This window comes from Oculina patagonica, chromosome 5, assembly GCF_052425735.1.
Source record: "Oculina patagonica isolate OP01 chromosome 5, crgOcupat, whole genome shotgun sequence".
Lineage (NCBI taxonomy): Eukaryota > Metazoa > Cnidaria > Anthozoa > Scleractinia > Oculinidae > Oculina > Oculina patagonica.
This window is the reverse complement of record NC_135762.1, coordinates 30429065-30455907: the sequence shown is the minus strand read 5'-3', so window position 1 is coordinate 30455907 and position 26843 is coordinate 30429065. Positions and strand designations below refer to the sequence as shown.

At 40.0% G+C, this 26843-nt stretch overlaps 3 protein-coding genes across 3 annotated transcripts in view; 1 reads left to right on the top strand and 2 right to left on the bottom strand.

Annotated features, from left to right (window-relative positions):
• The window catches only part of LOC144655131 (uncharacterized), a 93858-nt gene extending 88467 nt beyond the window's left edge, over window positions 1-5391 (top strand). The window contains exons 11-12 of the mRNA XM_078515345.1: window positions 1936-1999; window positions 4394-5391. Of these exons, the coding sequence (XP_078371471.1) occupies window positions 1936-1999; window positions 4394-5391 (1062 nt within the window). The remainder of the gene's footprint in view (window positions 1-1935; window positions 2000-4393) is intronic.
• Window positions 5392-13939: 8548 nt separating this feature from the next.
• On the bottom strand, window positions 13940-18791 carry LOC144655130 (cyclic nucleotide-gated channel rod photoreceptor subunit alpha-like). The gene is made up of 2 exons (XM_078515344.1): window positions 18134-18791; window positions 13940-15096 (listed from the first exon to the last, which is right to left on the bottom strand). Exons 1-2 carry the CDS (start codon window positions 18789-18791, stop codon window positions 13940-13942), a joined length of 1815 nt encoding a protein of 604 aa, XP_078371470.1.
• Window positions 18792-25125: 6334 nt separating this feature from the next.
• On the bottom strand, window positions 25126-26830 carry LOC144653652 (uncharacterized). Its single transcript, XM_078513706.1, has 2 exons — window positions 26700-26830; window positions 25126-25900 (listed from the first exon to the last, which is right to left on the bottom strand). The coding sequence occupies exons 1-2, from the start codon at window positions 26792-26794 to the stop codon at window positions 25189-25191; spliced, it is 807 nt and encodes a 268-aa protein (XP_078369832.1). The 5' UTR covers window positions 26795-26830; the 3' UTR covers window positions 25126-25188.
• Window positions 26831-26843: the final 13 nt, after the last annotated feature.

The window sequence follows — 26843 nt, the reverse complement described above, 5'->3', positions numbered from 1 at the left end:
CCTCGAAATGAAACGACCTTTTATGGTTTGAATCGGTTTTATATCAATTTGTTGCTCAAAAGTTGCCAAGGAAGGCAAAAGTTGCCCTAGGTTGCTGTTACTACAAAAAGTTGCTCAAAACGCTAAAAGTTGCTCAAAAGTTGCCGAGCACAATCTATTTATGCCTACTTGTGACCTATACTGAAATTTGTCATCCAAGTAATCAGGAACCCGATGGTGTAAACATTTATTTACCATGGAAGCAATGTTTAATGTCAATTTGTCCTTGATGCTGAGCCACTGAAGTGTTTTTAAACCCTCAGAAATATGATCGAATTTCCTGAGACCGAGGACTATTTTTCCTGCTTCGCTATCAAAGGTGATTTTCAGTTCGCAATGCGCAGTCTCGGGGTTTTTTTTATTTCCTCGCGAAGCGAGGCCGAAGGCCAAGCGTAGCGGGGTGTATAATTTTGTTCCTCAAAGGGCTCAGGCGGGATGAAATCTCGTGTGGAGTTTACGGTCATATATATATATATATTTATTTGTGAGCTTGGTGTGTGGCGGAAATGACGTCACACGGCCGCCGCGCGCTGGTGGCCTAATGGTAAGGCGTCGGACTTGAAATCAGATCTTCGGGACTAAGGCCGGTGGTTCGAATCCGGCTAGGTTTTTTTTTTTTTTTTTTTTTTTGTCTTTTGTGGGTTCGAATCCTGAGCTTTTCATTTTTATCGTTTTTCTTTTCGGATTGAAATAACACTGATTTCCACATGATACTCCCTCGACGCCTATAATAATTCAGGCTATAAACCTTCGGGCGGGCGGAGGGTTCGAATCCTGCTGCCGTTCGTTCTTCTTCTTTTTTTTAATGCCCTCAAATAAATGTCCAAAATGCGACTATCCAATAATTTGTCGATGATTTTGAAAATAGCCTGCGCTTCCCAACGCTTTATACCTCTTTACGAACCAGAAAGAGCCGCCATCTTCAAAGCGGAGTAGACCCTGGGAACGAGGGTGTCGCGGGCATGCCCGTTACTAGGCAACAATAACAAATCACCGGTTAAAACCGGTTATCACTCATTATTTACAACAACCCCACCCCCCCCCCCCCCAAACCCAGAGCTTCGCGAGGCCCTGCGAGTCACGTATTACTAGTGTTTACAATAAATATTTCCTAGCTGTTGCGATGGGCTATGTAGTGAGCCAGCGAGTCAGTGAGGAAGCGATAACTGTCTGTCACACAAATCACATCAGTAGGAGCTTCTATCGAAAACAACTTAAAAATTACCGTTTCTAAAGTAGCATGCGAGGCAATTGCGCCCGCTTGAGAACAGGCATAGTTGGTCCTCACATATCACCAACGCTACGAAAAAAAAATGATCGTTAACAAATCACAACAGATAGTAATATAGATGGCGTAGTTTACTCTTGAAAAAAATCGCCATTTAAGTAAGCGATGTGGTCTCTGGCCGTTAGTTAGCACATACTGGAGATACGCTGAGTCTAAGCTTTTTACCAATAATGGAAGAATTCAAAATTGGATTATCGTAGCTGAAGACAGATTCACTTCGTTTCCTGTAAACATTTTGTGATTCCGCTGACCATCCATGTTGTAACACATTCAAATTACTTTCGTTTTATTAATTTTGCTTTTGCATGACCGACATGGGTTCGTATTAATGTTGACTGAAAAATGCTCCCTTTTCGCTCAAAGTTCGCCAAGGAAGGTTTATGGCGAGGACAAATAGGCGTGCAAGAGAGGAAGGGAAGGCAAAATGAAATCTTTTCTCTTTCATCTTCTCATGGTACCTCGCACTTCGCACTCGTTACTCAGCAAAAGTGCGAAGCGCCTGAGGAGAAGGCTGTCATTCGCCAGGTTACTGGTGCATTATAGCAACCTTTCTCCAAATTAAACCAAACATTTTTTTATTATTTGAAGCATGTGCTGATGTTAGAAAGGTTGGGCTACGTGGAGACGTGGAATCGAGAGAACACGAGTTAGAGGAACTCAAAGAGCCAACAGGTAAGAGACACTTGTCCAAACTAGTAGCAAGGTGCTGAATTTTGTAAAACAAACATTTCAAGTGGCTGCCATGTGATTTTCTGCAAAATATGTATGCCTAAAGACCTGAGCTCTTAGACTAAAGCAGTGAATCTGGTCATTCCAGACACAGCGTTACTGTAAACTACAATTTTTTCTTTATAATTCACTAGCTGCATAAGGTTTACATAACAGTCATAATATTCTATGGTCTTTCAAAATCTAAGTAAAAATTTCAAACAGGAAGGTACAAGCAAAGGTACAAGCAAAGCATAAGAAAATCCTCCCCCCGATGATTTTTACACCACCCTATGCAACAACTTCTAATATTCTTCAATTACATGTAAAGGTCATTTTCAGTCCGTACTGCAGTCTTGAGGGTTTTTTTTTTAATTTTTCTAAAGAAAAAAGCGTCTTAGCCGTCGCGATGGGCTATGAAGTGAGTCGGCGAGTGAGTGAAGGAGCGATATATGTTTGTCACACCAATCAGATCAGCTAACCAACTTGTTTAATTGGCGTTTCTAACGTAGCTTGCGAGCCGATTGAGCCCGTTTAAGAATAGGCCTCTTTAATTTGATCCTCACATATCACTAACCGCTAGAAATAAAGTAATTGTTAACTGCTCGGTCCAGATAGTTATATTAATAACGTATACGTAGTTCTCGCGTGAAAAAAAAAATTGTCAATTGAGCGAGCGTTTTAAACTCTGTCTGTTAGATTTTAGCAGACTGAATAGTCTAAGCTTTTCAAAGTTATTCCGGTGCCCCTGCGGTACACATCATGTAGTTGAATGCGACAACTGGCGCGAGCGTTTCCAAAAGTACTGCCACATATGTTTTTTCTCTTGTTGGGGGGGGGGGGGGAGGGATGACAGTTCTGAGCATGTGCATGCAAGTTATCCCGGACTCTCTCTTCTCGCGCCTAAATTCAACCCCTAAGAGACCGCCGAAGAGACTTGACTAGACCACTCGATGACCTGAAACGTGGGTTTGGAAAAAAACTCGAGGATCTTCTACTCGTTAATTATTAATGCTTTATAAGAATATCTGACGTTAATAATGAAGAAAAAAATACTTTTATCCTTGAGTTTTTATTTTGGTTAATGAAAATTCCTTCCTGTGAGGCTCACATTAACATTGCAAGCGGAGATTGCGCAGAACGGACTTGAAATCATCCTCAAGTAGAACAATGCTCCGTGGGAGCTGTTGGAACTTTTATTCAAGGAACTATTTAGCGCCATTTTGTTTCTGACAAATGTAATCTCCGAACTTTAAGATCTTCTTGCGTTGTGCACAGTATGGCTGCCATTCTAACAAGAATCTTATTAACCAAGCGCCTGAGCCATACTGCGAGAAAGGCTGAATTTATACTAGAGACGAGATTCTTACCAAAGACCCACCAGGTGTTTCGGTCCAAAACGAATTCCCAAAAATTCTTTTACAAACCATTGAAAAGTGTTAGATGGTTTGTCCATCCGAGTAAAGTTTATTTGTTTACTTTTGTGAGCAATGTATAAATGAATACGCGGCCCAACAGACCTATTGCATAATGGCGCCGAGTTTTCAAAACGATTGGTAAGAAAACCTTAGCCTCGCATTGATACATAGTCCAGTTCCTGAACTCTCTCTTTCGCGCGCCCAGAAGGAACATATCAGAAGCGAGGAGTGTGGCGTCACTTGCTTAGGACGCGCGAACTAGGCTAAAAATGCTCGCTCAGATGACGAATTCTACTACGCGACCAAGCGAGCGAATAAATGGAAGAAAAAATTCTTTGCTAAATTGCATCCAAAACCAATTCAATAAACAGCTACAAAATACTGGGAATAGTTGACAGATAGCGATTTGTGTTTTGGTCAAAAGCTCTTAGTAGACATTGACTGGAAAGCTTGGCTTTTTTAAAGTCATTCCGGTGACCCTGCTTTAGTACACGGTTGCGTAGTTGAACTCCTCATCTGTGCGTGCGCGTTTTCAAAAGTGCTGCCAAATATGGTTTTTCCCCCGATTTAGGGGGAAAAACTGGCGCATGCGCATGCAAGTTATCCTGGACTCTCTCTTTGCGCGCCTGGGTTCAACCCCTATAAAGTGCGCGCGGAAGAGAGAGTTCAGGGACTGGACTAATTGATGCATTGATGAGAGAAATCCTTTGTTTTGAACATAAGCTCGAGGCTAACATTTTCTTATGTATTGTTATTGGGCGCCATTTATACAATCGGTCTATACTTAGAAAATATTGGACCGACAATGGAGCAATCTGATTGGTTGATTTCAGTCATTGGCCCTCTGACAATGAAGCTAAATAGAAGTCATGTACTTAAAGAATACCTAAAATTTATATTAAGTATACAAAATTGATGCGTATTGTTTGTGAATTAAAAGATTTTGCTGAGGAGGAACTACCGAAACTTGGAGTCAAGCTTGTTGATGTTGGGAGTACTGACACCGGTTTGGGTCCTGTAAAGCACGACAGAGGAGACCTGCAGCAGGCCAAGGAACATTATGAACGTACTTTAGACATAAGGCTGAAAAAGCTTGGACCCGACCATGCTGATGTTGCGCGTTCGTACTTTAACATAGGTAATGTGCAGTATCAATTGGGTGACTTGAAGCAGGCCAAGGAGAATTTTGATCGTACTCTAGACATTAGGCTGAAAAAGCTTGGACCTGACCATTTTGACGTTGCATGTACGTACAATAACTTGGGTGCTGTACAGCATGACTTGGGTGATCTGCAGCAGGCCAAGGAGCTCTATGAACGTGCTTTAGACATTCAGCTGAAAAACCTTGGACCCGACCATGCTGATGTCGCGCGTACGTACTATAACATAGGTAAGGTACAGCGTGACTTGGGTGATCTGCAGCAGGCCAAGGAGCTTTATGAACGTGCTCTGAGCATAAGGCTGAAAAAGCTTGGACCCGACCATGTTGACGTTGCGCGTACGTACAATAACTTAGGTGCTATACAGCGTCACTTGGGTGACCTTCAGCAGGCCAAGGAGCTTTGTGAACGCGCTTTAGACATTAGGCTGAAAAAGTTTGGTCCAGAGCATGCTCATGTCGCAGCTTCGTACAGTAACTTAGCTATTGTACAGCGTGAGTTGGGTGACCTGCAGGAGGCCAAGGAGAATTTCGAACGTGCTCTGGACATAAGACTGAGAAAGCTTGGACCCTTTCATGTTGATGTTGCACGTACTAACAATAGCTTAGCTGCTGTACAGCGTGACTTGGGTGACCTGCGGCAGGCCAGAAAGGCTCAACTTCTAGACATTAGGCAGCAAGAGCTTGAACCTAAGGATGTTGATGTTGCGCAAACGTACACCGAGTTGGGTGTTGGTGAACGTGACTTGGGTAATGTGAAACAAGAGAAGAAAACTTAAGAAAGATTCTAATACATTATTGCAACTTGGGTGTTCGAATGGGGTAACCTGGACCAGACATTTGGAACGTGCTTTAGACTTCCTTTTGACGGAAGAAGCGTTCGGCTGATCTACGTAAAAAGAACTGATCACTCTGAAAATCCTTGAAGAATAATTGGAAGCCATCGCTGATCTATCGAAGATCTACATAAGAATTATGTTAAAAACGCAAATTGAACAATTCAGGCGGTATTAAAATCTTTGCAAAAGCTTAGCAAGTTGTGTGGTACTAGGACTTAACGCTGATTGCTTGCAGCTAACAGAGAACAAGCGTTTTCTCACTAACCTTATTTTAAAGCATTTCGAAGTGTTGTGTTGCGTATCGCCAGGAAGCTTAAGAATATTACAAATAACCTATTTAACCGATGACCTACAATTCAAATACCGTGCGCTATTTTTATCGGTCTCGTGCTGACTCGTCCCCAGTCGTCTTCATGTAGCACGCGGCAAAGGGAGAAGCACGCACGCGAGGTGGGGGAGCAGGGGATGATGGGAAGGAAGAAAGGGAGAAGACTCGTCTTCCTCTTTCGCCCTCTCCCTACCCATCTCCCCTTGCGCTCCCTTTCTCGGTACCCATCTCTCCCTCCGCTGTATCTTTGCCGCGTGCAGTATATTCTCGCCGGTAACGTTCTTACTGAGGAAGTAGCATGTGCATGGCGCTACTATTTTTTATTATACTTCACCGCTAAATTTTCTCCGCTTCTGATTGGTTTAAGTGATCACATGACGCGACAGTGTTCATCCACGAAGGGCACTTTCAGCCCATAGTGCCCGTCCGAGGAAAATACCCTGATGGATAGTGGTCGTCCGTGAAAATTGTTCGTAAACAAGCTAGCTTCGAACAAAAAAGCACTAGATTCACTGCATTTAGTGGGTTTCTTGACTGTTTTTTTTTTTCGTTTGTTCAATTTCGGCTATCAAATCTTTCATCCAAAAAGGTAAAAAACAATTCAAGATTTTCGTTTTTAAATTGGCGCGCAGAAGAAAATTTAGTTGTGAACAATAAAAACAATAGAGTGGTTTTGTCTCGGAACTATCGGTCTGATAGTTGCCCCTTGGAAATTTGATATTTTAGCCCTCGAAGCTTTGCTTCTCGGACTAATATTCGTTTTTAGTGTAGTGTTTGTACACTACACTAATGCAGTTAGTTTAGTGGGGAAGCGAATTCCGCTACGCCAGACGTAAACAGTTAATTGCGCGGTCAAGTGGAACAAGCACGTAGACATACATATGCAAATTAGACTGGAACTGGCTTGTTATTGTCCACGAATGTTCTAAAGCAATGGGTTAAAAAATTCGCGACAAGGCTCGAACGCGCTCCGGGCAATTAATTGAGGGAAAAAAGGTACTCGCAACATAAGATAAATGTACTTCACCAAAATAAACTGATAAAAAACTAACAGCCAGTGTACAACTCCGTGAGATGGTAACAGATTCATGCGAGTAATAACGCAAACAAAATACTTGATGTAAGACTTCTAAGTGGATTCCGGAGATACCGGCAGTAAAATGAGAGGACATGTAAAACTTATAAAGGATACACGTCACGCAAGCTAGCAGTAAGAGATTAATATTTGAGCTCTGGGCAGTTAATAGGGAAAAAGGTCATCGCAACATAAGATAAATGTACTGCACCAAAATAAACTGTTAAAAAACTTATAGTTAGTGCCCAACTCAGTGAGATGGCAACAGATTCACGTGAGTAATCGCGCAAGCAGATTGGATTCCGGAGATACCGGAAGTAAAATGAGAGGACATTTAAAACTTATAAAGGATTAACGTCACACTAGCTAGCCTCTCTCCTCCGCAGAGGCCTCTTTCGTGTTTCGTACGGGCTGGGAAATGGGGAGAGGTGAAAAGTAAACGCGCGGAGCCTGGAGAGAAACGAAACGAAAGCGCGCGGGGGACACTGTGTTTTTCCCCTTCTTTCCCCCGTGTTTTTCGCCTTCGCTCACTAAAGAAGCCTCTGCGGAGGAGAGAGCTAGCTAGCAGTGAGTGATTAAAATTTGAGCTTGCTGAGACGTCAGCCTGGTAGCAAGTTCATACGGACATCATTATTGAAGAATGTCACGAGGCTGACTCTAATTATTTTCCGTACAAAAGCTACCTTCTTTAGTCACTGAGGTGATGTGCTTAAGTTTTTTTTTAACAAAATTTATAGTTTGCTAAATGATGCCATTTAACTAGCTACCTCCCTAAGTCACTGCAAGATCTGATAAACCGTTTTCAATGTGTTGGGGGAAATTCTTCTTTAGACAGATCACGTTATAAAAGAACGTGGCAGGATGACTCGAATTATTTTCAGTAAGTAAGCTACCTTCTTTAGTCACTGAGGTGATGTGCTTAAGTTTTTTTTATCAAAATCAATAGTTTGATAAGTGATGCCATTAACTACCTCCCTTATTTACTGCAAGATATGAAAAACCGCTGTTAACGTGTTGGGTGAAATTCTTCTTTAGACAGATCATGTTCTCAAATAACATGACAGACGTGTCTCGTCTGACAATTGCGAGACATACAAGCTCGACTGGTGACGAGTCACGTGACAACTCTCTCAAACACTACACTGTCCGTTCGGACCGCTCGTTATAACATCAAATTCCCGCGGGTCAACTATCAGCCGTAGTGAGTTTATATAATTTTTGTCATGTCAACATTTTCGAGTTATTATCTTGTATTTTATCTTCTGTTTTTATATATTTTAGCATTTTTAGCATTTTATAACAATATTTAGATTTTTAATTTATTTTTATAGTGTCCCCTTTTAGTGGTTTTTACAGCTATTTTAGTGATAGACACTCATATAAAGGTATCCATCAATCCAACCGTCCGTCCATCCATAAATCCATCCATCCATTCCTTCCTACCTTCCTTCCTTCATTCATTCAATGTTGCAGTCTACATGTATCAAAGCTTTAGGCAAGCTTTAGGCAGGAAATATAAACAACTTCCCGTCTTTATAAGTTTAGGAAAGCTTAGCGAGAAAATAAAGAGAACCTTGCGTCCTATCCTTACGGTACAATAGCTTCACCCTACACCTAATGATGTCACAAGATTTAAGTAACACTGTAACGATATCAAACAAAAAGCAAGCTTCACGGTAGACACCTCGTATAATCAGATGAAATTTTGTTATTGCGTCTCAGATTTGCGGTTTTATCTTTATTATCCTTTACTTTTGGGGGTAGTGGTCCTTATCTTTTCAAAAGTTGCAGATATATCAGCTCGATACAATCCATAACATACTACTTGCTTTCGTTTTGCATTACTACGCCACTTTCTCAACCAATCAGAAGAAAAACCAATCGTGACTCGCTTCGCGCCGGCTACATGTATTTGCTTCACGATTTGATTGGTTCACTGAATAATCTATGTCCTTTGTAATTGGCTAGAGTGATTACTTTGCTTTTAAGTTTTACGACACTCAATCTAAAATCGCTCTATGCTAACTATAAAGGGAGATATAATTGTCATGTTTGTCAGTCAGCAGGAAAGAATAGCGAAAACTAGAACTTAAGGAGGGTCCTGAAGGGGTAAAATGGGAACTGGGATTTGCCTATTTTGACTGGGATTTGCGTTTATTTTCACTGGGAAAATGGGATTTAGGTAACTGGGACTGGGATTCGGAAACAAAAAATGGGAATGGGAAGCATGTCAGTACATGACTAAACCTGCATATTTTACGCTCTATAATATTCTTAAAGTCCGGCATAGACAGTTAAAACGCTGAAAATTAACTCTGAAACGAAACCACTACACTGCACGAGTGTCCATCAAGCGTCGATCAATTTCCGTGTAAGTGATTAAGTTACTCAGCGGAACTGCTATGACTGAGCATGGGCACAAATGGAATATTTAAAAGAAGTGATAGTAAGTTTTGCAGGGTAGTGGTAAGTAAGGGATAAAAACTTGATAGCTTTAGTTAAAGCTACTGAAAATTTATATCATCCTCTACAAGAGAAACGAACAAATGAAAAGTGATGGTCTCAACAGTATTGGTGATAATATAACTAGCAGAACATGATTTTGGATAGTCCATTCCCTGAACTATTCCTTCTGCGACCCAGGTGCGAGACGGGGACAGTCTAGGATAACTTGCATGTGCATGTTTAAAACAAACCAATGAAAAACCACAGAGACGTGTGGCGTTTCTTACATGCAACGTGTGCGCTAGGGTTAAAATAGTTTGCTAAAATGAAAAATTCAACTACGCAACAAATTAGCGCGACATCTAAAAAAAAAGTGTCATAACATTTGTCTAAAGCCGTAATACTTCCTCACTTACTTATCCTCATCGGGCCCATGAGGACTCTTGAGGCCGGCCAGAAAACAAAAATTGCGCCATTCATCCCGGTCCGACGTCGATACGACAGCAGCCCCCCACGAACACCAACCCAGCCGGTTTCTTTCTGTCTCCACAGTAATGAATCTCCGTAATGAATAGGTATTAAACCCACAAGTACTAAATTTTTTGAATTTAACATCTGTGCGTGCGTTTCTAAAGGTGCTGTCGATTATGGTTTGGTTTCTTTAGCTTCCCCCCTTTTTGGGGGGAGGGGGGTGGGGGGTGGGGCTGACAGATTTCTGAGAATGCGCATGCAGGTCAATATTTCTGGACTCGCTCAACGACGCCTGTACCTGGGTTCACCAAAGGGAGAGTTCAGGGAGTGGACTACATTTAGGACAATCAAAACAACAAATATATTATGCTTAAGTCCGGTTTTCCATACACTGGGAATTTTACTACTGGGAATGGGATTTGGACAAAAAATAGGCTGGGAAATGGGATTTGGTCAAAAAATAGGCTGGGAAATGGGATTTGGACAAAAAATAGGCTGGGAAATGGGATTTGGTACCCCCCTTCAGGACCCTCCTTAAGGATACACCATATGACAATGTAAAAAGCTTGCTGTTCAGCCGCTTCTTGTAAGGTTGTGATGGCTCAGCTGGCTAAAGAAACATTTGATTACTTGGGAACTACTTTGGTTTTGCTGATTTCATGCCAATCATTATTAACTATGAACATCAGAACAAAACCATTTGTAGTGGAAATTGTTAATTTTTAGAAAAAAAGACACGCACTCCGACTCAAACATCAGTTAGTTTTACCAGACTACTGTAAATCTGCTAAAATGTCTAGAAGCTTATAAAGAAAAATCTTTTTGTATGTAACTTGTTATTATAAAGGACATTTAAAAAAAGTTAGACTATTAATTTATACAAATAAAAACCGAACGTTTTCGACTAAAAATTCATCATCATGGTCAATGTGTTTGCCGCGTAGTTTCGTATTTAAATGGAATATAATCACATAATAAAATTCACATGGAATATAATCACCGGGAAACACAATTGGCGAAAACACAAAATCCTGGAGACTTTGTTTATCGCTTTAAGAAAGCCAGAGCTAATCAAAAAGCTGCTGGCTCATGCAATCCATCTGTTCCCATGGGAGTGACTTAACATTTAAATACAAAACAACGCGGCAAACACATTAACCCTGATTATGACTTTTTTGTCGAAAACGTTCGGTTTTTATTTGTATAGCCTTTAAACTTGTTTTTAAACATTTTACCTCTTAGCGAGCATTATGTTGAACATTATAAAAGACGTTTTTCAACTTTTCCTTCGTTGAATTTCTACTTCTTTGAAAGTCGTTTGTTTGCAACCTCTCCTCGGCGTTGAACAAAAAAACTAACTTTTTCTTGTGACATGTTTTAATATATAAATTTGGGTGGCAAGTTTTCACTAGAGTTCAGTTTAAATAATTACACATCAGTGGCGTAAGCTCAGTATTTTATTTTTCATCTTCTTTAGCATTTGGTAAAAGCCGCCCAAATTTTATCAGTTCAAATTAATTTTATCAATATATTCTCAACTCAACAGTACCCTTTCCCAGTGTTTCCCTGTAAAAATAACTACGTGACTGGTTTCAATAACCCATCCTCATAAAAATACATCCTTTTGTTCAAATGCAATGTCCTTGACGTTTGTTAGTTCTATCTGTGTGCTTTGGTCATCGGTCTATTTACATGGAAAGCATGTTGATATAAGTAAGCCAATCAAAACTGAAATTAAAGGTTATCATTTAAGTGACGCACTATGTAGGTTTACTCAGCTTAGCCAGGGTATCTCTAGCTAATACAATAACTCTTACCTAAATAAATAAAACTGTTAAGTTTTACACGTAATGATCAGTACATACGGTGCTATCCTTAATTTTCTGCCATAAGAAGTGGGAGAGTTTGCGAGCTTCAGTTCTTTAGCTATAGCACGCCCTTGTCGATTCGTGGTTGGCAAAGCAGACGGTCTCCCAGCGTTACACGATCATTTTTATTTTTCTGCTTGAAATTGGATGTCTTTGTTTCAATCATAACTGGTGTTTCCATTGCAATTCTCCTTTGCAATGTTGTTGGCAACGTTCTCGTCATTATGGTTATAAAGAAAAACAAGAAATTACACAATGCCAACACATACCTTCTCGCCAACCTCGCTTCGTCGGATTTGGCGTTCGCCGTTCTTACTTTCGTCGACATTTTCCTACTCTCAAATCAGTCTGTTCAGTCTGGTTATTCGTTCGCTGAATTCATTTTCCACGCTTTGGCTTCCATTTACATGTTAGTGGCTCTGGCGGTTGAGAGGTACTTTGCGATTCTGAAGCCCTTTGTGCACTTGACAAGAGCGGTAAAGGAACAATTTAAGAAACCAGTAACTAACCTTGAATACAAACTTTTCCTTTAGATTTTAAAACGCTTTCCTATAGCCCTTCCTGTTAACCAGTATCGTTAAGTCATTAGATAAGAAAAGCAATTACTGAAACCAGTCCAATCAAAACAAAACACAAATCTTAAGCTTGTGTCCTACCTGCGTGTTTTATAACATGTTAAACACGTTTATTTTTAACCAGTTAATTGAACGCAGAACCAAAGCAAATACATATTGATGAGTTTAATTTTAGCAATCAATAGGAAACGATCAAGAAAATAGCTTGCTTTTTCAGTGAAGAAGAGTGATAGCCTTGGTCGAGAGAAGACACGCAAGGCCTTATGGAGTTAGTTGGGGGAGACGATCAAATATGGCGAAACGAAAAGTTCATTGCAAGGATTAATTATAAGTCGAGAGAAAATGGTATGTTATATTCCCGGGGGGGGGGGGGGGGAACTCGCATATGAAAGTGACGGAGATGCTCGTCGTCTCGCTTAGGGGTGTAAATTTCGGATTTTTGGTCTCGCTTAGGGTGTTTCGGGCAAAACACTCAAAACGCCAGTATTTTTAGCCATAATGGTCTCGTTTAGGGTTACACACGAAGAAATATACAAATATAAACTCCATTCTTAGTTTTTTGGTATCTTTTAGGGGTCAAGAAAAGCTTGAGCCACACCCAGATTGGTCTCTTTTAGGGGTTCTTTTCAAAATTTCCGACGAGCATCCCCGTCCGTTTCATGTGGAAATCCCCCCCCCCCCCGGGGTTATATTCTCTTGACATATTATAATAACAAGATTTTGGATGCTTGGGAAGTCTTTAATTATGGTGCGAATGCAGAAGGGATTTCCTGCTTTTGTTTCATGCTACTGAAAAAGTTGACGGGAAAAAAAGGAAACGAGTTATTTCAAAACATTTTGCTGAATCAAAGAAATATTTTTTTTATTATTATTCTACAAATAGCAATGCTTATGTACAAAAAAGTGCATAGAAAATAGGCTGTTCATAGCCCTCTATTATTTCGATCGATGAAGGAAATCTATTGTTCTTGTTTTCGTAACACTCGCACTTTCATTTATCTTGGGAAGGAAATGCGATCATTAACTTATGACGATTCTCCTGCCTCTTTCCCAGGCTTCCCTCCTTGATAGGAGCCCGGTGCGCACGTGTTTGTGGGCCTGTCGCACTCGAAAAGAATTAGACGCGCTTCGCGTTTCGGCGCCAAACCATCAAGGTCCGCACTCCGTGATTCCCACTTGGGAAAGAGGGCTTCAAACAGATGATGCTTCGAAAGAAAGCTCTTAGGAACTTCTCGAAGGGTGAAAACACACCGAAATATACAGCAAAAAGATTTTGAATAGCCCGAGAAATAGGTAAGTCCAGTCCCTGAGCTCTCTCTACCGCGCGCCCTTTATAGGGGTTGAACCCAGGCGTGAGAAGAGAGAGTCTCTCTGTTCTCGCGCCTGTGTTCAACCCCTATAAAGGGCGCGTGGAAGAGAGAGTACAGGGACTGGACTAAGAAATAGGTATTGGTCAATTCGTTCCCACAATCCACCTGTACACAAAAGCTCTTCTGACAGTCGAGAAGGTTACGGCCTGGCAAGACTCTACTAAGAAACATAGCTTCTTTTAGACAGCCCTAAACTGAAAGCAATCTCGTTCTCAGAGTTCGCGTTATTACACTTATCCAGTGGTTCATGGTGCTCACAGGATCGCGGCCTCTGAGAAATTGAGCAGGCCATTTTTCAGGTGCGTCCGCTATTTCTGATAATCAGAAGTCAGGAGTTAGTTTTGCGCGTGCCTTTGTTATCGAGATCTTCTGAGAAGTCTTCTTCCTCGTATCTCAAGCAACTTTCTAGCCTCGGGATATTCCGTCAGCGCCTCAAGCAAGTCTTCTTTAGAAAGGCACAGCAGTTCTGAATACCCTTCGGAGCGAACGTTCGCTGTCCGTCGATTTCCAGTATTTGATAAATTCAGAATACTTATCTCGCCAAAATAACTTCCTTCGTGCAGCGTAGCGATCACCGTCTCAGAATCGTCCTGCACAACTTGCAGTCGACCGCTGCTCACTATATACATCTCTTTTCCCGGCTCACCCTTTCTACAAATATAATCTCCAGGGGAATAAACTTGTGAGCGAAGTTTTAGCACAATTTCCTTCAATAGGCCAGGTTCAACGTCCGCAAAAATTTGAACGCGTTTTAAGGTTTCCAAGTGCACTTGCACGGCTATTTCAGTTCTAAGCGGTAAGGGAAGTTTGCAGAGAACGTTATCGCGATCCAGAGAAGATTTCTTCGTTTCCCACATGTAATTAAACCATGCAACGACTCGTCTTTGTAAATCGTCATCTACCCCGTGGAAAACTAAGTATTGTTTCACAGCTTCGGCTTGTCCAAGAAACTCCCTTCGCACCAGAAGCATATGAGTGATCATGCTTCCAAACTGACCCACTATGGCGGCAAAAACCAGAAAGCCGACCGTGAGATCGACGATAACAAACAACAGCTCTACATCGGTCTGTGGCGGGTTCTCAGTTTCGCCCGTTGTCAGCATTCTTGAGGACCAATACAAGCTGAAGAGATACTGCCGTGCGAGCGAATCGAAGCCGGGTTTGGTAAGCTTCGGGTATACCCAGCTATCCGAACCAAACCCGATCCATTTTGAAAGTAGGAAATAGAAGCACGCATTCCAATGGAAAATTAGCAAAACCATAAGAACCAAGAAACACAGGCGTAAAAAATTTGGGAAACGTGAATTGGTTTCTGTGGTACTTCTTAGCTCCAAGAGGCGATGCAGACGGAGCAAGCGCGGGATCCTCAGCGCAACCATGTTGATTCCTGCTATAAAGTAAAATAAATCCAGCGGAACTATTGAAAGGCAGTCTATTTTGAAAGTTGCCTTCATCATGTAGTTCTGATGCAGTTTTTGGGGATCTCTGACGAGAATTCCATGGGCCATATATCCTAATAAGGAAAAAAACACAACGAGTTAGAAAAAGGTTGACAGAAGATATGTCAAAGGCAACCCCCAGAGCGGGGAGAGAGACCCTGGAAACGAGGTTGCTTGCTTAGCAATATTTTTGTAAAAACATTGCCTCGCATGCAGCATACTGTTAAGTACGACTAGATTTTGGAAACGATTTTGATTGCAGACAACGCTTCATCAAATCTCTTTTTATTGTTGTACAGAATACAACAGGCTCGCGCACGTGTTTGGAACTGTAAAACATATGTTAAACATAATTACCTTGTGTAATGCAGAAACCAAGCGAACAGACCAAGAAAAACATTTGTTTTGTTTTGATAGAGTTATAAAAGTAGAGCTTTAAACCAATCGCGCGCACGTAAAATATTTGATGGATTATAATTCTTAAGCTAAAATAACTCAAATCCTAAATCATACGAAATTTGGCGCGATTCAGGTTGCTTTAGCTCCATAGATTGGATTTACATGAGTAAATTGACCTGTCCTCTTAACCTTTAAAATGCTGAAATTACTAAAAAAAACAGGTTTGGCTACGGTGCTAATTTTCTCTTAACTTTGCTAGAAATGCACTTTTTTACATTGCAGTAAGATTTTGATGAAGTTTTCATGTAAAAATGTACAATATTTTACTTTGGCGCGTGAGCATAAGCCAAAATTTGGATTTTTTTTTCTGAACCGTTCCGATTTTTTTTCCTTGCTCCGTTCCTTTTCGTTTTTCTCTGCTTTCTTATTCTCTCTACCTTCTACTCTGTACATCCTTTCTTCTGACCTTAATATTTTTTATCTTTATCAATGGAAAAGCCTGGAAAGGAGACCATGATCAAGTACAGGTATATTAGTTGCATATCAGAAAATCTGCTGACGTGCAAATTGGTGACGTCACAAGTGGTTGAATGGCCATTCCTCTAAATCCCGGATTTAATACAGTAGCCATCAGTATGGTGGAAAATATCCTGAGCCGTGAAACAAAAACTCGATAATTTAGCGGTATATCTCACTCAAGAAAAGACTATCACAAATAAATTCTTGGTCTCATTCAATACGAAATAATTCTTTTCATTCAGCCAATTTAACGACAGATTCCTGGCGCCGAGTGATCACAATTAACTAGCAATTATTTATTGTTTAATTTCAACAGCTTACAAGGTAGGCGCCCGTTTGTCTAGAGTATTGTACAGTACAGTTAGCAAAAGTGTATCGATATTGTTCGTCAACTACAAATTGGGTTCATAATTACACATTAAATAAGCTGCTTTAAAGACATCGTGTCTCGCTGTTCTAATTCGGCTCAATAGCTTCCGTTTTTGATTCATTGTTCACCTGTGTGAGAGTGTTTCAGGAGTGTTGTTTTTTACAGTGATCAATCTTCGTGCCCGACAAAAGACATTAATGAGGCTATCATGCCCAAATTAGCTGCTAATCCGATTTACACTAGAACAGCCTACACACTTCATTTTCACTGTGTGTCCAAACGGCTGCCTAATGAGCACTTTCAGTCTTGGAAGATGAAAATATTTCTCAATAAAAGGGGTCGTGAATGGTCCATCAAAATGTTGCAATGCTCGCAAAGTTATACTTCTGCTCGGAATGCTCGCAAAATTTTATTACAAAGCTCGCATGCTCGGTTTTTAATTGAGGTAGCTTTTTAAAAAGTGCTCGTTGCTTGCAAGGCTAACTTTTGTCAATGCTCGTGCTCGCAAAGAAAAACGGTGTGCTCGCAAATGCTCGCAAAGACCAAATCTCAGCCACCTTCAGTAAAAACAACGTGGAAGCAACAAAACAAATGTTTCGGATTATTTTTGCTTTAACGTATAAATAGCTGCGTGTCACTAAAGTTTTAATGAAGTATGAAGCTTATTAATTAGAATCTTAATCTTTTCAGTAATAAGCTTGTATTAGAAATATTGTGCTGCCGACCACGTAAACATCATGTTACATATAACATCATAACCAAAGATTTATTTTACTTCGACTCAAAACGAAAAATCTCTTTCAAGAAATCAAAGCCAAAAGGCTTAAAAATTTGCCCAAAGGTTAAATACCTTTTTTTGAACTGCTTTACAGTTTTCCTAGTTTGGACAAACTGATCGATTTAACAGTGAATACGAAATCAAAAATATTCAAAGGCCGTAGAATCTGCGCTATCCGTGACTCAGTAAATTTGAAGAAGATTGCAAGGTGTTTCCTAGCCTCCCACGCAGTCGTTCTTAAGCCTGGTTCTCATATGATCGTCCCGATCGTCTCTGTCGCTTCTGTCGCTTCAAAAAGTTTGCTTGCTCCAATCACCTCAGACTTTGCAAACGACAGAAGCGACAGAGACGATCGGGGCGATCATATGAGAACCAGCCTTTAGGGGCGAACGACTGCGTGGGAGGCTAGGTGTTTCCAGGCTGGCTTGATTCGTCGTTATTAACTGAAACTAAACTAGGCTACACAAGGCTAGTAAACTAAACTAAACTAAATTAAATGAACTATTTTACCATCTGGTTTCGTTGATCACGAATCGAATTTCTCTTTATTAGAACTTTTGTATGGTTAAATTCCCCGCTATACTTTTTCGGGGAAACTTATACAATGTGAGCTCGGTAACCACCGGCCAGACACAAAAGAGCAAGAGGATTACATTGTAAGTTTGTGTACTTTTAATAAACCCTATGCAATAATTCAATAGTGGTCGTTAAGACTCTGAATGTACTTTTTCCTTAAAATGTAAAACAAAATTTATAGGACATAAATTTTCCTTTTTGGACCTCCTTTATTCCAGGAATCCAGAAAGAAAGTTTCAAAAACAACATCAATGTCACTTGTTTAGACATCTAAACTGGCCAAATGCTGACAAGATAACTATTTGCAATTATTTGCAATTGCATAGCTGCAGTGAGGGTTGAACTCAGAATAAGGAAAAAAAACATGGAGATGGCAGATAAAAGACTCAGCTTCTTATGTGCAATGAAATTGTTTGCAACTAATCGTCTTAAAAGATCACTTGGTTTCGTTATCTAAATTGGTACTTACCAGTTTTGAACTGTACGACCATATCCACTATGTATATAAAATCCGACACATAATCCAAAACAAGCCACAGTGACACGGAACGATTCTGCAGATCAACGAATGCTGTGCGAGCGATGATAAAAACCCAGTTATACAGCACGCAGACCGTAACAACTATTAACCAATGAAAGTGGAAAGCCTGTGACGGATCGACGGAAATTGACGAAGTGAAAGAGTCGATCGTATTGTTGTTTCGGCTAACTTGTGACGGGCCCGCCATTTCTAACCTTTCGAGGAAAGAGTCGACGCGAGGAGCACGCTTGGCGCTTTTAGCGCGAGTTCTGCTTAGCCACGAACTTGCTAAATGAAGCGTGCGCGCGACTTGTACCATGGCGGACGGCGATTTGGTGTCGTTTTCGGTTTCTGCGGGAAGATTCTCCTTTGTGATATCTTCAGTTTTGGTTAAAACTTCGTCGTCGCCTTCATCGTTGGTTTCCGCAGCTGACTGACCTGAAGTATTCGGAAGTTCATTAAGTTCCTCATTTACAAGCACGCTCTCGTCCAGTTTTTCGCTGACGTCTTCGTGTCCAGTTGATTGGGTGGAAACAGATTCTAAAAACTCCGAGTTGTTATTTGCCGGGGAGACATAAACTTTAACTGCATGGTCCGCATGATCCATGGTAGAGCTAGAGGTTTTTGCTGGAGCTCAGCATAAAGCGTTGCTATTATTAACTTGCAAAAGGTTCTGTTGACCAAATGGATTTTTAACCAGGCTGTCTGAAGTTTGAATACCAACAAAGTGCTTCTTAAGAAACCCCTTTGAAAGACTTCACTATGGCAACTGCTCGCACGGAGTACGTTTCCTAGCACGAACTGGAGCTGCATGTGAAAGTATCACAACACGCTCAAGAGTGGTCGAAATTGCTAGCTGTACATTAGTACATAAAGACGTAAACGACAGTTCTTTACGTCGTTTCGAAAACAGGCTTAGCATTGATTGGTTTAGAAATAATAGGTCAATTCCCGAGTGAAAACGGTCATTTTCTTTGTTTGATAATCGCTTGTGATAACACGTTGTTCTTTTCAATGTAAAGTAAACAGAGCAGCCGCAAAGAAAAAGCAAAACCATAAGCCGATTGTTTTGTTGTTCTTTCAAGCAGCTAATAAAGCACATGATCAACAAACGATTGAGTGTAACAACGATATAACTTCGTTTGTTTACGTTTATTGATTTGCCATCCAATAATTTAGGCAGAGGGCGAGATAAATAACTTGAGAATGATTTGGTCGTGTGGAAATGAAATCTCTTCGTTTCATCAGTAATGGCTAGAGTTAAGCTCGTCAATTCAAGTAAACACACCATGCACCTAATTAATTGGCCACTTCAAAATCGATAATTGAACCGTCTAAACTAATTGTCAATATTTCTGTAACCGAACAGGCTTACTACTGGGGTATAAAGCGAAGAACACGCTCGGCTTTCCGATTTTTATTCCGGTTCGCCTCGCCGATCTATTTTTGCCCTGTACTCCACTTGGGAGGCTGTTCGCAGGTCAATCATGACCACAAAAATGCTGCTAAGTCTGCTATCGCGTCTACTACACTTTCGTTCCGCTTAGAGGAAAAAGCAATTAAGTGATTTGGTTCTTCTAAGTCCTCTTTATTTTCACCATTTTATTAAATGCTTAACTGTACTATGAACTGTAACTTATCTTTATTATTATCACATTAAGCACCCACACACGGCTTTCCACTAGAATAGCTCCGCGTTGGTCTCTTGTTTATACTGTACTGTACTTAATTATCGATTTAAAATTGACGATTGCCCATTGTTTACTTTTGTACAAATAAGCCGAAGTCATAACGTATTGCTGCAGTTTGAAAGCAAAAGACGAATGGTTAGTTGCTTTTGTCTTGGCATATGTCATCTTGATTTTTCTCGTATTCACTCTTTAAACTTTTTAAGCACTTTTTTAATTCTGTTTGTGTTTACGACCCTCTCTTTATTGATAAGAGACTTAAAATGTTTATCCCATTGAGTTCAATCATCGTAGATCTGTTGAAGTTCATTTGTACACAAAACGTACCTGACAGGAAGTGATTAATTTCTTGATTTGAATGAAAGGGTACACGTGTGTGTGTATTTGGTGGTGTTGGGGGGGGGGGGGGGGAGGGGGTTGAGGATTAAGAATTTTAAACTAAATTTATTGTATTTGCAGACCGAAAGGGCAACAAAAGAAGAGTTTTTTTTTATATTGGAAATACAAAAGATAAAATAAAGTTAAAAACTAGCACTGCTAGCAACGCTTCGTGTCTACCCCCTCTGTCTTGCGCCCGTAAAGTTGCTTTCGTTCCGTTTGCAGGAAAAGCAATTGTGATTTGGTTCTTCTAAGTCCTCTTTATTTTCGCCATTTTATTAAATGCTTAACTGTACTATGAACTGTAACCGTAAGCTTTATCATTATCACATTAAGAACCCACACACGGCTTTCCACTAGAATAGCTCTGCGTTGGTCTCTTGTTTATACTATACTGTACTTAATTATCGATTTAAAATTGACGATTGCCCATTGTTTACTTTTGTACAAATAAGCCGAAGTCATAACTTCCACGTATTAGCTACGTATTGCATGCAGTTTGAAAGCAAATGACGAATGGTCAGTTGCTTGATTTTTCTCGTATTCACTCTTTAAAATTTTTAAGCACTTTTTAAATTCTATTTCATGGTGTTTAATACGATCTTAAATCCTCTCTTTATTGATAAGAGACTTAAATGTTTATCCCATCGAGTTCAATCATCGTAGATCTGTTGAATTTCATTTGTACACAAAATGTACCTGACAGGAAGCGATTAATTACTTGATTTAATTAAAAGGGTACACGTGTATGTATTTTTGGTGGTGGTGGTGTGTGTGTGTGGGGGGGGGGGGGGGGATGAGGAAGGATTTATAAACTGAATTTATTGTATTTACAGTCAGAAAGAGCAACAAAAGAAGAGTTTTTTATACTGGAAATACAAAAGATAAAATAAACTTTAAAACTTGCAATGCTAGCAACGCTTCTAAAAAGTTTGCTATCGTGTCTACCCCCTCTGCACACCGTCTAATGTTGCTTTCGTTCCGCTTACAGGAAAAAGCAATTAAGTGGTTTAGTCCTCCTAAATCCTCTTTATTTTCGCCGTTTTATTAAATACTTAACTGTACTATGAACTGGGTAAGCTTTATCATTATCACATTAAGAACCCACACACGGCTTTCCACTAGAATAGCTCTGCGTTGGTCGCTTTGTTGTACTGTACTTAATCATCGATCTTAATAAATTATCAACCATTGTTTATACTTTTGTACAAAATGAAATAAGCCGAAGTCATAACTTTTAGGTACTGCATGCATTTTGAAATAAACAGGCAAACAGTTAGTTTTTTGACCTTGGTAGATGTCATTTTTAGTTTCTCGTATTCCGTTCAGTCGTGAAACTTTTTCAGCGCTTTTAATTCTGTTAGCGTTAACGATCTTAAATCTTCTCTCTACTTACTAAGAGGCTTTATTTCTTATCCCATTGACTACAATCATCGCATACTTGTTGAAGCTTGTGTACACAAAATGTACCTGGCAAGGACTACTGCCTTTATTTAATGTAAGGGTGTGTTGTGCGGCGACGGGTAGTTAGAATTTATTGCTCATCAGATTTAAGACTCACACTGAATTTGTTGTATTTACAGTCAGAAAGAACAAAAATAATAAGAATTTTTCATAAACTGGCAATACAAAATATAAATTAAATATATTATGATATACAGCTCAAAGGGCCACCGGCGACCGAAATGCCTTGCCATATGTCTGTATTACAGAAATTTACGGATCTTTGGAGAGATAAATACCTTTCATCTGAATTCATCGTCGAGTTTTATGTTTTGAATATCCAAAACCCCCAAAATTTGTATAATTTTAATGTCCCTTTTTGCAGTCGTTTGAATGAATTTTCTTGTGATAGCAACAACAGCAGAGGCTGACAGAGGGTCGCCCACTACCTCTTGGAACGAGTTAATTCATTGGTTCTTAAAACAATAGATAACAGGTGACAACAATGCCCCTAGCCCTGAATAACAATAGAGGTAGTGTTTACAGCGGGCGAATGAAAATAGAGGTTCCAGAGGGGTAGTGTCTTACTGCTGACAGAAGACACGGGCTGGCGGTGCTCCCCCCCCTCCCCCTCCCTAAACGAACACCTCTCTACTAGGGAACGATAACATGTTTTTGTCAAGGTTTGCTAAAAGCGTAGTAGCCGCAAAAAAACCCATCCCGGTAATGAAATCAGTTTTATGGTCGCTTAAACCTTACCAGTAACGTCATTTTTAAACCGTGCGAGACAGCTCTGTTTTATTTTACTCTCTTTTCAATGTGTTCCCCGGCTTTGAGAGAGCCGGCAGGATTATAATTAAAACAATGTTATGTTTTACTTGTTTGAAGACCTGGGAGACCGTTCTATACCTTTTAATTAAATACGTTAACTCTGCCGATTGTGTTAATTAGTTTTAACTTCAATATCCTCTAGTAATAACAATTTCAAAGGGCTAAGCACGCAAGAATGCATTAGGAAAACGTCATTTTCCTGTAAGAAATAAAATTTAGCCAAGTTTTCATGTCCATTCGCAACCCGCAAATCAATTCATTTATTAAACACGCAAGGATAATGTATGATTTATTTCTCGGTACGCGCGATCTAAAAAGCCATCAATTCCCGAATACTGCAGTTTTGCAGAAAACCAGAAGTACGTTATAGATTACCCTTAACCGGGTTGCGAATGGACCTAAAGACTTGGCTAAATTTTATTTCTTACAGGAAAATGACGTGCCAACTTTCTTTCCCCCTCCCTCCCATGTGTTTCAATACCAGGAGCCCATCAATACTGATAAATGCGCGGATTGAAAATGAACTTGAAAGTCACAAAACATCAAAAAAAATAAATAAATAAACAGAACACAAAATATTTCCGCAGATCGTACTTGAATCAAGATAGCATTTAAGATAGCAAAAGGGAGAGAAAAAGAAATTGAAGGACTGAATACAATTGTTCCTAGTTCCATGCGCCGAGAGTCCTGTCCAATTTTTATCCCTTTCATCTCTAACTTCCGCCAGCGAAATGATTGTTCGATTGCTTCATTTTAACTTTAAATACAAGCCCTTAACTGTGTGTGAGGAATCTAATTACACTCTTAGGAATATTATGTGCCTTTTCTTTTCATTAGTTTAGTTTTAATTCATAAATTGAATTCGAAACCTATTCGAAAGTCTTTGTGTATTCAAGAATTAAGGATTTTTCACTTCCGGCTGGCAGTCGAGGCTCGCACAATTGACCTGTAAATTTGTTCAATTATCTTCAGCCGGGCGTAGTGGCGCACGCCTGTAATCCAGCTGCTTGGAGGCTGGGGTGTCTGAACGGCTTGAGGGCGGGATTCCTGGGGGTGGTCGTCCTATGTAGATCGGGTGTCCGCGCTAAGTTTGGCGTCAATATGGTGAACACAGAGGAGTCTGAGTTCTCCAGGTTGGTTAAAGAGGAGCGAACCGGCTCAGGGTGGAAACACAGCAGGCAAAAGCTCCCGCGTCAAACAGTAGTGGGATAGCATCTGTGAATAGGCGGCCGCTCACAGCCCGGTCGAGATTGTCGAACTCCACTCTGTTTTTTCTTTTTCTCTTTTTTTTCTTTTTATTTCATTTAATTGTTAAAATTGGCTTCGGCAAAATAAAGTTTTTCGATAACTGACTTTTGCTTTTACGCGAAATATTAAAAAATATGTTTCTATCGTTTGCACATTAGTTTTGACCATGACTGTCACTGAACAATTTTTTTTGACGAAATTTCCTTACACATCCTTAATTCTGGGCACTGGAAAACGGATCTTTTCTTCACGGCACGAGGGAAATAATTCTGGGTATTTTAACAAAGCTATATATGACAGCTTTACAACCATTAATCATATTTTCAGCCGTGGTCATGAGAACACTGTTTGATAAAATTTATATATCAACTGGTGAGGGGATATTGTCTTGATATTAGTCCAATATAGACTTCAAGGACCTTTAAAGTTTTTATATATTTTGACTTCAGTTTGGATAGAAATTTGCGTGAAGCGATATATTTGATCATTCTAGATTTTTCTCTTTCTTTACTTGTTTGAAATTGTCAAGACCAATAAATAGCTACTTCACACTAAATCCACCAAAAACTGATGCACCTATCAAACTATTTAAATTGGTCTGTAACACTACCCTCTAGCCGCAGTTAACAAGTGCATCCCTCACTGAAACATCTCTCCTCTCTAACTGTGTTTGGGGGGGGGGGAGGGGATGAGCTCAATGTGGTACTGATGGGGTGCACCTGCTCATCATCAGCGTGGACTCTCATATCAAAGGGACTGGAATGCTTATTTGAATCAAACCCATAAAGAAGACAAATCTGGACCCCTTTTTTTCCCCTACCTATTATTCCTAAACCACCCAAAAATAAAAAAAAAAAATGAATATTTCTTTAAAAACTAAACGACCAAAATCCTTACTATCACCCTTAATGAGACAAGCATCCTCATCCCTTTGGACTGTCATGTCTCTTAGTTTTTTTTTTTTTTTCATACAGATAACTGGTATTCTGATGATCGGCCCTTTTTATTTCCTGTGAAAAATCTAAGTGAGATGGTTCAGCTGTGAACCGGCCGGCCTTGATCTTCCGAATTATTTTCTTTTATTTTCGGTGAAGCGTGAAATGTCAATATTTAACATTTTTCGTAAATTGTGAAAGGGCTGTTTTATTTTCTGTTTATTGTGATCTATACCCCCTTTTACCATCCTCAGTAAAATGAAATTCTTGAACCACACACCCACAAAATTGATTCTGACATCCCCAGGACTCCGTGACCAGTCATTTTTGTGAATCGAAACAAGTTTCATGATTTTGTGACAAGACCCTCCCCCCTGGACAGTTTTTCAGAGTAAATAACTTCACCACACCAAGGTAGTGAGCAGGCCGAGACTGGTATCCAGGTATCATAACATTTTAATAAGTTTATTAAACACATCATTCACATATTTCCTATCTCAATAATAGCGTCAAGAACATTACCCGTCTTTCTTAAAACTCTGACGGCAACATTTCTCTCGACATCAAGTTGCTTGATAATCAAGTCGATATCTGTCTTTTCTAAGCCCTCTTCACTTTCAGAAACTTCTCCGAATGCTAAAAATAAAGCTTTATCAACTACCATGTCCTTTATATTATCACAAGTTGCAATTTTGCCTTTATGGATAAGTTTGAGCTTCGATATAGGGATTCTTACAGAATCCGAAATAACCTGTAAAATTGAGTTGCCATTATCTGTTATTAACACAGCAAGTTCTTGCTTCACTTTGTTGTGTTTGATAACAATTGTAACAGTTTCATTTTTCATGACATTTTCAGTTTCATTGCTTTCTTGTGCAGAAGACAAGCATATTTGTTCCATCGCACTACTTATATTATTAGAGTCACAAGTTCTTTCAACACGCTTTTCACACTGGGCTTTGTTTGCAGAACTGTTATTAATAGATGAACCATTGGAGCATTTATGTGGTATATCTTGCTTGTTAGATATTTCAGCTAGGTCACTATTATCCACCAAGGAAGACGATTTCAAGGGCAATGCATTTGTATGTCCTGTAGAAGCTGAGGACACGTTTCTTTCACTGTCTTTATTTCTGAGATCTTGGCAGCTTGGTTTGTGATGTGGCCAATGGGATACTTGACACTCCTTAGAGCTATTATATTATTTTGAAAAAAAAAATGACAGTAGACATCAAATGAAGAGACATGTTTAGAAAATAAATTGAATTTAATTAAATAAAATGAATTGGAAGAAGATATCCTACTGGCCCCTAGTGGGGTATGGATCGAAAATGATTGGCAAGTGGAGTATTAGCCAGGCTTGGTCTATGCAGGAAAATGCCGCAGGGGAGAATGAACTTGGCTTGTTCTTTTTTTTTTTGCCCTCTAGCCCACTAGGAGGCCTGTTCACAGGCTTGGATTGAAATGAAATGAAAAAAGAATGTTTGCCATTCCCGGAATGATATAGGACCATATATGAAAACAACCAACAGATTTACCAGGCTTAATAGCCAATTCTCAGCTTTCAATCTTGTCAGAGAGGGTAATCCTTACTTCAAAACATGCTGGCACTACTTATATAGCATATATCATGAGCTGCTATCTGAGTTAAAATCATTCCCCAAGTTCCCCGGGGGTCAGGCTCCCAAGGGGTTCAGGGGTTAGCCGGGTCCCCCATAAAAAGAGGCTCAGGGCACTGTGGTAAATGTTTAGGCTCGACACCCTGCTACAAAATAACTATTCGGGCTCTGAGCAGCCAAACAGTGGGGACCCAGGCACAATCTTAGGGCTCGGGCTCCGACGCCCACCCCCACCCTTTGGGACCCTGATTGCATTTGTCAGTTGTTGTTTTTGTTGTTGCTTTTGTCCAGTTTTGTTTCTTGCATTTTCAGAATGCAAAATTAACAATTATTAGTAAGTAACATTGACTATCAATAATTCTATAAACGTTACCAATAAAACACTTGTTTGCAGGCCGTACAGCGTTTTATAAATCGTTGTTTACATCCGCAGTTAGCACAGGAGAAAACTTCCGCTAAATCCGCCATTTTGATTCACAGACAGACTCGGAGAGGACTGGTGACTTATCAAGCATGC

Excerpts from the sequence above, each read along its gene's own strand:
- LOC144655130 (XM_078515344.1), bottom strand. The coding sequence starts at position 18,791 with ATGGATCATGCGGACCATGCAGTTAAAGTTTATGTCTCCCCGGCAAAT. Across the intron at positions 15,097-18,133 it reads GGTCGTACAGTTCAAAACTG|GATATATGGCCCATGGAATT; the intron begins GTAAGTACCAAT and ends TTTCCTTATTAG.
- LOC144653652 (XM_078513706.1), bottom strand. The coding sequence starts at position 26,794 with ATGGCGGATTTAGCGGAAGTTTTCTCCTGTGCTAACTGCGGATGTAAA. Across the intron at positions 25,901-26,699 it reads TGCAAACAAGTGTTTTATTG|CTCTAAGGAGTGTCAAGTAT; the intron begins GTAACGTTTATA and ends ATAATATAATAG.